Genomic DNA, 13,845 nt, shown 5'->3' with positions numbered 1-13,845 from the left:
ATGTATGACAAGGATCGAAATGTGCTTCAAGCCGAGTGCTCGGCTCGCGAACCGCTGGCAATTCAGTGCGCATAGTGAAAACGAATTAGGTGGACGCAACCCTTTTTCTGAAATACCCAAATAGTTGGAATACCCCTACTCTGAGTGGCTTGAATTCTAGAAAAAGGCTTGCGTCTTGGCCAAGTCTCGATAAATGTCGGTGTGCGAATCTGTATCCAGAACCGACCTTGTATACCTAACTAGACGAAAAGGCTTAATCGTTACCTAGAATTCATATTCGAGGCCTGCTTAGCGCCCATCAGGTGTGTAGCTGGTTTCCACCGTACATCGCTCGACAGCTTGGGGTTGTACGAAACGCTCGCGATGGTAATACACCCGCGTAAATAGACCGAGGTTCTACCCGACGTACCTACCACCCAGAGGGCATGTAGAAGGTTTTCCTGTCCAATGTGTTCGAGGGTGGAGCTCGGAAGCGAGCTTTGAGGACCGCGAATTGCTGCTTACATTGGCAGAGTCGTGGAAACGTGACGCGAGAACCGGCTAACTCGACGTGGGAAGAGGAATGAGGGCCTTGGAGTATTTGGAGTGAGAGCGAGAGAGAGAAGGAGAGAGCGGCGAGTCGAGAGGCTGCAGAAAAGAAAAGCAATGCAGGTCACCGGGAATTTTTTGCGCCGAGTTTTCGCAATTCCATCTTACAGGTTTTCGCAATTTTCGCCGCAGTTTTACCCCGGTCAACCGAATTTAATCATTCATTCTTCCAGCCATTCATTCGCAAGATTAAAATACGCCTTTTATATATACATAATGCTCATTGTCAAATGATTTTTTGTGATCATTCTTTTGTGACTAGTCTTTTCTTCAATCAAAAACAATTTTTGTTTTTTTGGTTTTCGTCAGTTTTTACTATTCTTTATTGTTGTCTAAGACGGTTCCGCAATTTTCGTTACACAGATCTCATTTTGGTATATGGCTTTTCACTTTTCGTTGTTATAAACTTACCAAACTTGTAATGTTTTGACTCACAGTTTTAGAAAAAAATTTGACTAGACTTTGTTTAGTAATAACGAAATTTATGTTGAAAGAAAAGAAAATTGAATAGATGACAAGCGAAAGGATAAATTGAAATATGGACTACGAGGTACTAATTCGATGTTAAGTCTTCGGCGTCTTCTATTCAAACTCTTACAGCGTAAATATTCGATGAGGTGATCCATCCTTTTATTGCTCTCGTTATAAATTCGGTGGGCGGCGTTGTAAATCGATTTTGATCTCATTTCACGATCGCTGTGTAGAATACCGAAGAAAAATTAAAGCAGACTGCAGAACCGTGTATACATTATACTCGTATACCTATCCTTGATTTTCTTGCTCTCTTGTTACGGAGGCAAAAGGAGGCGATTCAATAAAGACTTTCGCAAGAACTGGGACGTAAATCACGACAAAGGTGCCGCTCGAAAACACGTATATAAATCCGAGATTTATCATTGTTCCGTTATTTCCAATTTCGCTTCTCTCGTAGTAATACGAGCCGTAATATCTCACACTTGTAATATATTCTATCAGATTTCGATATATTATATAGGTATAATGTAATATATATTTTCAGGCAGAGTATCAAACTTAGAGGGGGAAACGATAGGGGCGAAGGGGGAAGGAGAGAGGAAAAGCGCTGGATCATATCGAACCATCAATTTTAAAGGCTTACCGAATAAAATACTCGTAAAAAGTGATAGGAAAATTTTCCTCACTGCGAACTGGACCGAATCATGTTTCCAACCAACCAAATCTTGGCGGTATAGGTATGCACCTTATCCTCTCAGCTATTGCTACGTGAATTATTACCCCATCCAGCTGTCTATCAGACAATTAATGCACAACCCCAAGCGCAGCAGAGGCAACTGACGTTGATAAATGGCAAAAATACAGATTCGGTTTCCGTGGAATATTCTAAACGTGTCGAATTCGCGTCTTGTCAGAACTTATTTCTCGGAATCGGTTGCATCACGTGCTCAGTCTCTCTTCGCACTCGCAAATCTTCTTCTCCGTTCCTCTCATCCAGAATAAACAACGCTCAAGTCGTTAAAGTTGCATCGATACATCTTTTTTCTAATCATTATCTTCTTTTCTGCGTCCGTCGGTTTTTGGCCAAGAATTTCAGTAGTATATTAGTATCGTTTCTGCGCACAGATCCCGATACCGTCATCGTACAGACATTTCAGTCACTTGACCGCTCGGACACAAAGCGTTCTTATTTAGGTGAGGTTTTTCTCCGGATCTGTACGAAGAATCGGCCTTGCTATACCACTAATTTCACTCGAAGCATAAGGGCTTGTGGAGTACGTCATATTATTCCCGACATCGGTCGTACGCGTTAAATACACAGCTGAGAAATTCGAAAAGACACGGCGGCGTGCTGACGGGATGAAAGCTTTCAAATATCCGGAATAACGGTGGCTGGCGGCTGCCAGGATAGGTACGCGCAATATCAAACGGCAGATATAAACCTACCTATATCCGCAGGGGCAGAGACTGCAAACCGTTGCACTGCAACTGCGCGGACCAGTAGTTCCCGATCAAATTTACGACAGGCAATGTCCGATATTATCCATTTGTCTTTTTGCACGGCCGGAGCTCGGTGCCCCGATATCTTCGACCGTGCAATTTGTTTGCCAATTTTTCCGAGCCACCGAACACGCGGCCACCGCCACGCCGTTCAACTTGTTTTTACTATTTCGACTCCATGCTTTACGCTCCAATTTTCTATAAATATAATAGATTTTTAGAGCCCGTGCAGCAGCAGGAACGGCATTCGTTGTTTATCGAGGTTGAAAATTAAATCGGCCTTGCCCATTGATGTTGCACAACCATTCGTACGCACGTGTAGGTGTAATGTATCCCCGTGCCTGACGAACCGTACAAATTACCAACGGCTGTTCGCGTTTTCAGTTCCATTTTGGGATTCCATTTGCCCCTAAAGCTCCGCGATTCCATTCGTATTTCACCATTTTCCATCGACCGATCGACGTTTACCGATACCCGTCCCACCTTGGAACGAGGCAGTAAACAAAACGAAGCACCTATATACCTAAAAATTCCTCATTAATATCGCGCGCGAAATAGTCCGGATGATATTTTCACTCAACCCATACGAACAGAGTTCTTCGTTTTTATCCCAGCATTTATTTAATTTTTTTTTTTTATTCCTATCTTCAATTCAGTCGTTCGGCTTCAGATACGAATAAATTTCCCGCAGCTTTCGGAGGGCGATGGGGACGGGAATGACTCGAGTTTCGAGTTTCGGCTGACGTGCACGTATAATGTAGTATGATATTCAATGTCCGACGACGCCGATCGCCGATTCAATGCCGGGCCGCAAGAACCTGACAAAGAGAAGGGAGAAGGGCCGCGTCAGCGGTTTCCGAATATTGCGGCCCCCTTAACGGCCGCGCCGGACTATCCGCATGGAAACACGGAATACTCGTGCACAATGGAATACATACGCGCTGCGATCTATGTCGAATACGTGCAGCTAGGGAGACGCGTCCCGGACGGCCCTCGAGCTGACTCACAAACTTCCGGGGCGGCCGGTGCTGCTGACGTAAATCTGCAGCGAGATCCTCTCCCTGCTGCAGGCTCTTAAATTCGCGGAGTCCTGCATCAGCTACTCATCGCCAATCCTAAGGAATATGCGCCGCTTGATGGCGGCTTTTAACCCTTTCGGTCAGGCGAATCAATTTTTTTGGCATGGAAGTGCAATTGTACGTTTCCTATGTATTTTTCGAGACTGAAACCGTACGTGATGTCAAAACCAGATTAAACCAAAAACGACCCCTAAGATGGGGTGAAAACAGGATGAATTATCAACATGGTTTTACAAAGTGGACTTGAATGACATTTATATAAATATTTACTTTGAGACAGTACAAATTTAGGCCGGAAATAGGAGCAAATCCCAATACTATCTATATGCATCCCTAGGGTGGGTGAAAACTACCCCTATGCGTTGAATCTTGTAAATTTAATGTCCATTCTGAGATCTCTGTTTGTCAAGCAATGAATGCCAAGCGTTTTTAGTATACCTACGTTTATTATTATCAAATTTCTCCGCTAACGAATTTCGTTCACGAAAATACGGTATCTTGTGCACATGTTTATTTATGAGGATTAGTAACAATTATAGATTCACGAAAAATCCTAATCATTCTTAAGTTTAAGAATTTTCTTTACCTGAACATGCAAGAAAAATGTACGATTTTACATGGAGTATAAAAAAACGAAGAAAAGGAAAGGTTGCCACTACAGTGGCTTCTGTGACTGAAAGGGTTAAGTTCTGTTCACCGGTTCGGAAATCATAAGCATTTTCGACCAATCGCGGTGCCTACCCTATTATACATATATACTTACCCCGTGTCAAAGAACCTCGACGCCACCCTTTCCCCCAGCCTCGCACGAGAAGGGGCATAAAATCTTGGTAAAAATTTATTCTCGAGCTTGCGAGAAGTGTTTACCGTAGATAGATGAGCACTTCGCCATTCCATCGTCCGAAAGGAAAAAACTTTTTCCATCAAACTGCACCCATGCCTGTGCGATGGCTATGGCTACGTGTATTTGGCGAAATGGTATCGATAACGGCACACGCCCAGCCAGCAACCATCGTCGTATAACCTGCAAACTTTTCGACGTCTCTCTACACCGAAGTTTATATTCCATCACTCGTTCAACTTTCCATCCATCCCTCGCCATTTCGACGTTTGTTAATTGCATCAAATTCAGAACGCGGATCAGGGATCTGTCCTTCAAACTTTGACACGCGGATTTAATTTTATCCCATCCATTTCGACAACCCGCCATCGTATTTAATCCCACAAGGGTAAATACCTGTAGAGGAAATACAGATGTTTGACCGTTCGAAACGAACGGTGAACAGATTTCCTTGGATAGAGAATAAAAGGAAAATTTGCCCTCCGGCAAATTTACATATATATAGAGATAACGCTTATGCTTCAAATACAGCAAATATGCTGCACGTTTGTAAGTTCAAGGAATTCAAATTCGCCGGAAAATTGAACGCTTCCAAACTTCGCATTATGTCAGAATTTCATACGCACATACCCATATAGTAGTAAAACAAAAAATCGAAGGAAAAACAAGAGACAGGATACCTGAGTTGAATTTGAAATTCAATAAACCATAATACGTATAGCTCGGCGTCGCCGTGCCGTGCCGATGGGGGTAGACATTAGAGTAGAAGAGTGGCAGAGGGACAGGGTTCGTATTGTTTGGCGAGCATTTCGACCTCTTTTTTATACATTTATTTCTCGATCCCTGTCCTTTTAAGTGAAGCGATCCAAGCTCAGAACAAACACAGGACATCTGCGTTAAGTGCGGAAAAGCGTAAAATTTTACAGCTGAACCCAGTTCTGTAACGCGAAGCATAAGGGGAAAAATTTAGCAAATTTAAAAATAACCAAAAACTATTAAACCTCAATATGTAGTAGCCTTTCAAATGCAATGATAATCGCGCGAGTGGATCTTCGTGATACCTAAAAACTATACAGTGTGATATAATTATCGATATGCCTTATTCGAGAACTGCGGTAGAAACTGACATTCGATTTTGAATCCTCGCAAAAAAAAATATTGTAAAGATTAGCGACAATCGTTGTTACATGCTTTTATAAATACCGAAAGGGGAGGATTTGTATGCTTGTTTGGGTACGTAGCGAGGGGTCGAATCAAATGAACAACGAATAAATGAATGGTAAACGTTTCATTTCGACGAAACATCGGAGTGCAGGTGTCACGTTCCGAGTGGCCAGCGCGGCTACAAAACGTACGTTGCAAATTCATCAAGCTCAAGCTAGAAAAGAGAGTTACCAGTGAAACGTGTTGAAATCTTTTTGGAAATAGAAAAATGTACTTCAGCTTTATCCTCATGATTCTGTTAAGGTATTGGGGGTTCGAAGTATTTCATAAAATTTACATTTTCGGACTTGACCACCCATTTATTCTAATGAACATTGGAACGTTTGGCTGCTAATTCTGGTTGCTGGCTTAAGCCTCGTTGCAAATCGGGCGTGAAATTTGGAAAAACGGAAGTTCAAATTCACAAAATGCCGTTCGAATTTTATTCAACGCTTCTTATCATCACGGCCATCTACTTTCTACCTATATATGTTACACATTTATATAATACGATACAATGTCATTCTGCGTACATGTATCGCACGATTGTTGCAAGAAACCTGAAAAAGGCTGCTTTCAGTCATCCCTGTGATCTGACCCCAGGGGATGAATGAAGCCAATCTCGCTGAGAATGCATATTAGCATGAACATGAAGTAAATGCTGTAGAGCATGAAGCCGTAGGATCGTCGGGCGAGGTAACCGGTAGTGGTAAGGTAAGAGGCCGAGGCCATGAGCGAGCACAGCAGAAAGGCTATGCACCCGGGGCCCATTGCGCTGGCTCTTACTTGAGTTCGCAGGTCATCGTGTTTTGCCGCAGCGATTCCGTAGGTGAGACCCATGCCCAAGAGGGTGTTGAACAACGGCCCTCCGAAGCAGGCGGCGAACCCCATTCGAGGATAGCCCCGCTTTGCTATCGCCACGTTTGATATGAGGTCTGAAACAATGATAAAACGGAGTACTCCGTTCCACTTTGATCCGACGCCACGTCAATCTTGACGGATTTATATGCTAATGTGGCTGTAAAGGTGGAGTGAATCTGTCTTGAGGATTTTTATTTATTTTTTTTTTTTTTATAGATCGTATCTCACAAATCCCCCTTTCCAGCTTCTCCAGAGGAGTCCAGTGATCCACCGATAGAATGGGAATGAAGGTGAAAATTCTCAATGAACTGACCGGATGGATTTTCATGCAGAGTATGTACATGTGGAAGGACAACGTTCCTTATTCTCGAGAATTTTGATGACTCACCACCGATGCTGTTTCCCCATGCAAGAAACATCATTCCCAAAGTGCTGTCGGATATTTTCAAAGCGGTCCCTATTGTGTGGAGAACCGAGTAGACTTCCTTAGCTATCAAATATACAACTGCCATCGCTGCGAAGAATCCCAGGAACGCGAATGCCTGAATTCATTACTGAGTGAATCGCCTGTTCAAGACATTTAAACTTACGAAGCTGCTAATTCCGCCTCACGTTGTGATACTTCGGCACTCTGTCCAGGTCAGTTGTAAGGAAAACGAACACCCCGCCGCTGATCCCGAGCACCAAAACCAATCCGTACAAAGGAACGGGACCAATGGAGTACGACCAAACTGAATACCTCAAGACAAAATACACACGGTTAGCTCATTACTCTGTCTGACTGTTCGATTGCTGACTCATTAATTTCGAAAGTAGATCCTCGTTACCGTCAAATAGAAAAGTAATGGCCACAGGCGTGATGCAGAGCTGGGTGCAGTTGAGGAGCTTCGACCAGCCTCGTTTCACCGCGGTCTGATTGACCACGGGGATCAGGAACTGTAGGAAGGCCATAGGGATCGCTCGAAGGATTATGTAAATGCGCGTACACTTCGAAGCCTCCGACCAGTCCTCCATGTTCATGGGCGAAACGTCGAAGAGGAATTCTCGATAGAGTCCCTGAGGTCGGCGAGAAGCGCCGTCGTCGACGCTCGAATCCTCCGTCGTGTCATCTTTGGCCAAGGCATTCTTCCGCTCAACGTCCAACACGATGTCTGAATATAACGCACGGATTCAAGATGGTAAGACTACCGTCGCGTTCGGAGGATGCTCTTCGGACCGTGCAGTTGATCTTGGCTAAATTGACGATCGAAGCGAAGAGATTCAGCGTCGTCGAACTTACCCAGTTTTGATTGTAATCCGACAGCCTTGGCGCGTGTGGGTAGCCGTGGGATGAGAGTTTCGTCGCGGTTAACCAAGTAAGTTTTCAACACGGTGCGGTCGTACAGGCTCGGTATTCGATCTGAATTCAGAGCTCAGTTAGGGACATTTCTGTCACGAAGGCTGACGGAATCCGCAGGCATGAGACTGGATCGGTACTTGTGTCATACCAACCTTGTGTCACGTTTTTTCTATTATCAATCATCTGTCCAATGACAACGACCACGATAAATCCGACGTACACGAAAATGAGACCTTGGAATAACGAAGAATAAGATCCGTTTTACGGGTTTGGAAAAAACACTTGGAAGAACGTACTCATGGCTTCCCATATGTGAACGGACTCGTCGCCGATAACGTAGGCTATCCAGCATACGGCACCGACGTAGAACGTGGTGTCGCGGATGTACGGGCGAAACTTTACTCTAAACGGCTGGACGACGGCTATGGAACCGGCTATGACCGTGGTAACGAAGACCCCGGCGCCAATGAGCTCGTTGAACATGACGACCGTCTCCTCGGCGGGAGCGACGAGGGCCGTGAAGATGTCGGGTGCTCCGTTACCGAAGGCGAGGATCGTCACCCCGGCGATGTTGTCCGAGAGGTGCATTATCTCGGCGATTATGCTCAGAGCGGGGCAAAAGCTGTTTTGAGGAAAATTTTCGTCAAGCCACATGTAATGTGGGGCGCTTTCGCGTCTTATGCCATCCCTTACAAGTTGTCGGCGGTAGTTCCTAGGATGAGGAACAAGTAAAGGAGCCACAGCATGTACAGAATAATTCCAAGAGTGATTAACGCCGTGTTCTCCGACGAAAATGCGCAGAACAAACCGGGTATGTACTGTATCGCCGCGTCCGTAAGGCAGTCTTGCGTTTCCTTCGTCCACTGGCACCTTTCTGCGGCTGGGATTTGCCACACGTAGCCGCAATCGTCCTGAAAGAGTTTCAGAGAACAGTGTGCTCTCGCGAATGCCACAGTCGTCTACCAAAGAAACTATTTCCGCCGACGAATTCTTACCTCATCTATCTCAGGGCCACCATGTCTGGCGATAATCGGCGGAAGACCTGAGGCCATTTAAAAATGTTTTTCCCCAAACTTCGCAGAGACTACAACCTACAACCTAACCTTATAACCTTTCAGCTCGATCATTACAGTGCAAGCGACATGTCGATAAAACAATACACGACGAATGTACCAAACTTATGATCTTTTACTTTTTTTCACTTCTCAAACGTTTCAAAGTGAAAATTTTATAAACTGGATTCAACGTTACACAACGTTCTCAACTAGCTACGTGTGCACATTTATTAAGTGCGAGAGACGACTCTGACTACCACAGGTTTTTGTAATTTCTAGGGTGATTTTATTATTTCGTAGAGAATTGCGAAGTGTGTGCAAAGCGGAACAGTGGAGAATGAGAAGCGAACTTCCGGTTCTCGCTTTGCCTTTGCATAGCTGCACATTTATAGTAGGACCAGGCAAAGATACAATGCAGAATTATGCAGAAACTTTTTCTACTAGCTAACCAGCTATCACTTTGTAAAATACAAAGTTACGTACGCGTGTAGAAATAAGCATCGTGATGCTGCGCTCGTTCACATACCACGTCTTGGCTGAACTCCCCGACAATTGCAGACATCTAGGTTATTCTGTCTCATTCTTATTGGCTTTACATTAACAGGAGTTTCGACCTGGGCAGGCTGCGGTCCTTTATTTCAATTGGCAATCACGGTAAACACACAACATTTCAAAACACTTCTTATTTTTACGAACAAACAGCTTCTTCAATTCTTTTTCTTCTTATCTTCGACTGGACATTTCCGGCGACGAAAAATCGCGCATAAAAGTTTATTAAGAATCCAGAAAAAGAACACCAAGCCAAATAATACGCCGGCAACAACATCCAAGAGTAGATACTGATACCAGGCTAGCTCGGATGCTGCAGTCCTGAGAGCCCTCGGCCCGTGACGTAGAATATACTCGACCCAGAAGACGGCTTCCTCAAGTGGAGCCTGCGGCCGGTCGCGAAATCTCCTCGAGGCTTGCCTGACGTGCTCGGTGTACCTGAAAAACAGGGTAAGAAAAGTCGGGGAAGCCCGAGGTTGGCTGAATCGAAAAATGCCATCAAGATCGGGATTCACTTCACCTGTTGTCGGTCAGCAATGCCTTCAAGTTCCCGTAGATATTGTCGTGGGATGGATTGTAGAAGTCCGTCATCAGGGCGTAGCCCTGCTCCACGCTATGGGCTACGTTGGCAAATTGGTCCCCATGAATTGGCATTCCGAGAATCGGCACTCCGCAGTACACGGCCTCCTGAGTGCTGAGGAGCCCTCCGTGGCTGAAGAAAACGCGAACGTTCGGATGGCCTGCAAGCGAAAAGCAGAAATGTTACAATATAATCTGTATTAATAGTCGAAATGGAATTCACCGCGAATGGCCGAGGAATGGCTGAGGGAGGGGGAAGGGAGAAGGGGCAGCAATTTCGATTCTCACGGCTGATTGGATCATCGGCCGTCGGGCAAGATCAAAGTTTGCAGATTTCTCAAAGGGTACGGAACGATTGGATTACACGTTATACACACGTATACATATAGGTATATATGTATATGTACGTAGTTATGTTTTCAGTGGGACGGCAAGGGTGTGGGGGGGGACATACAGAGAACTGAGAGCTGCGGCACCCAATCGAAGCATTTCACGTTTCTCGGTAATTGCGGCATCTCCCGTTCGTCGCATTTCCATAGCACGCGATGCGGGAGTTGACCGAACGCTTCCCGAAGAATAGCCAGATTCTTCGGCGGAAACGTCGTGCTATTCAGAACGGAACCTATGCTGAAATACACGACACCTTCCACCGCCGAGTCCAAATATTCCTTCAACTCTCTCGGGAGCCGGGCCGGACCGGAACTCGGAATGTGTATACCGCCGACTTCCTTCACTCCAGGTGCCATGGCCCGCGGGCTGGTCACCGAATGATGCCCGTTTACGAGAACCAGACCGACCTTGGACCGAAGGACGTCGAGAGGCGGGAGATTGGGGCCGAAGTAAGACTTGGCGATCTCGTAGCTCGGCTGATCCGAGTAGAATCTGTAGCCGATCTTTAAAGCCAGAAGGTAAACCGCGTTGAGGAGTCTCTCGTGGAAGCTCATGTGGCCGGGGTATCGGCTGAAAAAGTGTGGAATGTAGCTGGGATTGTCAGGATTGGACAAAGCGTCGGGCAGCCAGGGCATGGCGATGCTGGAAGTGACGCCGACGAAGGGGGTTCCGAATTTTTCTGCAAACCCCAGGAAGCAATCGGTCCCGAATATCTCGAAGATCGTCAGATCGAACCGCTCTTTGGTATCCAGAAGCTCCTTAACCCCGGGATGCTCGAATACCGGCCTGCAGATACCGACGCCGTTTTTCCATAAATACTTAGCGTTTGTCCATAGGGTGAAGTTCTCTACTACGCCGAGGTCCATCGAGCCGATCCTTGGAGGTAGGCTGGCCGAGATGTCAACGTCGGTAAGGTTCGGGATTTTCACCTTTTGAGGAAAGTGCGACACGACTCGAACCTCGTGCCCTCTTTCCGCCAGCCTTTTCAGGAGAGGCTCGAACGGAACGTAATGACTCTTGGCGTGGAGCGGCATTATAGCCAGGATCTTCGAAGCTTCGCTAAAACACTGCGAACAACTTATCACCCACAGCAAAAATACGAGGTATTTCATCCTCTGAGCCAGCCAGCAAGCTTGTAGAGGTTTCAATATTGCGTACACGACTCTCGAACTCCGGCGACACAACTGCCGGTAGCTTTGCTGCAGTCCACTGCAGTCACGCCTGGCTTAACCTTGAATACAAGTTGGCTGGAAGTGAAAAGTACTTTGCGAATAAGGCGAAACAGACGTAATATCGCTTATTGTTAACTTGATGCATAATTTAATACACCAAAACACAGCTTGTGCCAACTGTTCAAACAGTCATGTTTATAGATGAGTATTTCTTATAAAATTCCGAAAGTTCAGTGAGACTTTTACCATAATTTTTTATATTGAACAAAACATTTCTTATTGCCGAATATCCGAAATTTTACCAAATAAAGTCTATTGAAAAGTAATGGTCTTCTATGTTTTTGTCTATAACGTATAGAAAAATGTGTTTAAAATAATTATAAAATGAGGGAAAACTTCTTTTCGCTTGCCATTTTTTTTTTTTTTTTTTGCTATATATCTGTTGAAAATTGAAAAACATGTGATATAAAGCTGAAGAAAAACGATAAAGAAGTCCAAACGACAATTTTTATAATATTGCATAAATCATTCCCTCATGCACTTTAGAATATAATAAGGGAATGACGAATTCGAATAAAAGCTACAGAAAACAGTGGTACACTACGTCAATTTTCTTTAGCATTTTGTGTATGCATATTACTCTCCAAAATGCAATAAAAAAAAATTAAAACATGCACATGTACTGATTTTCCTCGATATACGTACAGTGAGTTAATGATAAAGAAAACTGTAACTTTCAAATAACTTCAACTTAATACTTTTCTGCACAAACACAATACAGATTAGGAGTGTTGCCAGGTTTTACAAACTTAGGGCTGCGTTCGCAAATCTCATTCGATGCGATCACAAATCGAATATTCGTAACACGGTGAAGGAATGATTTTATCTTGCGGGACATGTATTTAAAATTGACTGGATGTATGTAAATAAATTCGATATCAAGATCCTCATATTTTTGCCGATAAAATTTCTCAAGAAACTTATCATTCTTCAAGGGACTAGCATCTTAAGTACGAATCTAAGGCGGTTAACGTTTTGGAAGTTATCGGGGTCCTGAGGTATGGAAATCTGATGCACGTAATTAATTCTCTTTACGCATATAATTAGCTGTCGATACATCGAGCGGATATCCATAAAACCTCCATTGAATCTTCGTCAGCATGTAATTAGTCAAAGACGTCAGAGCGACGAGTTACTTTGACTTGTATCAACCAGCGTAGGCTGGCTCTTTACAGAATGACAAGTTCCTTGGAACCGAAATTGTATTAATAAGTTCTTGACTATAAAATACAACAATGACAGTGAGAAGATATTGTACCCATACACGTGGTATTCGAGGAATATTATTAAATTCACTGAGCATTGTGAAATACATCGCGAATATATTGAAGTCTGCAACGAAATCGTAGAAAGTGAGAAAGAGAGAGAGAGAGAAAGTCAAAATACCGAAATACCGACTCGAAGTCAGAGAAATTTCATCAAAGGAGCAATTCACTTTAACGAAGATTATACAACGAACGGTCTTTCGACGGGAGATTGACACTCTGCGGAGTAACGCGTCGCGTCGCGGCGTCGGTTAGAAATTGTCAGAAGTCAGAGAAGGAGGTCTAGAGGCAGTCACCAGCCGACCGGCAGATTGATGGCAAGCCACGGAAGGGCTCCGCACCCTCGTTCAAATTCGGTAAGTCCCCTTTTCCCGGGGCCCCGTTTCCACCCCAACGCACAACGAGGCCGCATACACACCGGCCGGAAAACAACTTTCGTTTCGGGTGTCATTGACAGAAACTACAGCACTTGGAGCTGGCGGGTTGGATTTAGGCAGGTACGCGACGCACAGCCCATGACATACCGATAATGCGACCCGGGCTTTCAGGGAAACATGGAGCACACGGGCTCTCGGATAATTTCATGGCGTTTAAGCTGCGCCTCTACGGACGATATCTTTCTTCGTAATTAATCGCCAGGCATTACTCGGCCCAGCTGCGCTCGCCGAGGAAGATACTAAAATAGCGATTCGCCAGGCAGGCAGGCAGGCGAGGCGGCTCGCGGTGAAAGGATGCAATTAAGCGTCGATTGGACGAAACGGTAATCGAACCACCCTGACAAGGTATGCCCAGGTCTCGCCTGGAGACGACGAAGCTCCCCGATAAACCCGGCCAATTGGCTCGGGATCGGTGTAACAACAACCCTGCATCGAGACACTCTCCCGGAGCTT

At 44.9% G+C, this 13,845-nt stretch overlaps 2 protein-coding genes across 2 annotated transcripts; both read right to left on the bottom strand.

The window, feature by feature from the left end:
- Nucleotides 1-6,261: 6,261 nt before the first annotated feature.
- On the bottom strand, nt 6,262-8,937 carry LOC124302686 (putative sodium/calcium exchanger 7). Its single transcript, XM_046759094.1, has 8 exons — nt 8,881-8,937; nt 8,579-8,796; nt 8,182-8,507; nt 8,038-8,118; nt 7,826-7,945; nt 7,329-7,697; nt 6,935-7,060; nt 6,262-6,620 (listed from the first exon to the last, which is right to left on the bottom strand). The coding sequence occupies exons 1-8, from the start codon at nt 8,935-8,937 to the stop codon at nt 6,262-6,264; spliced, it is 1,656 nt and encodes a 551-aa protein (XP_046615050.1).
- Nucleotides 8,938-9,555: 618 nt separating this feature from the next.
- LOC124301439 (UDP-glucosyltransferase 2-like) lies at nt 9,556-11,684 on the bottom strand. Its single transcript, XM_046756472.1, has 3 exons — nt 10,523-11,684; nt 10,010-10,229; nt 9,556-9,927 (listed from the first exon to the last, which is right to left on the bottom strand). Exons 1-3 carry the CDS (start codon nt 11,568-11,570, stop codon nt 9,648-9,650), a joined length of 1,548 nt encoding a protein of 515 aa, XP_046612428.1. The 5' UTR covers nt 11,571-11,684; the 3' UTR covers nt 9,556-9,647.
- Between the last annotated feature and the right edge of the window lie 2,161 nt (nt 11,685-13,845).

This window comes from Neodiprion virginianus, chromosome 1 (genome assembly GCF_021901495.1).
Source record: "Neodiprion virginianus isolate iyNeoVirg1 chromosome 1, iyNeoVirg1.1, whole genome shotgun sequence".
NCBI classification, from domain to species: Eukaryota; Metazoa; Arthropoda; class Insecta; order Hymenoptera; family Diprionidae; genus Neodiprion; species Neodiprion virginianus.
Note: the sequence above shows the minus strand (reverse complement) of the source record. Positions and strands in the feature narration are given on the sequence as shown.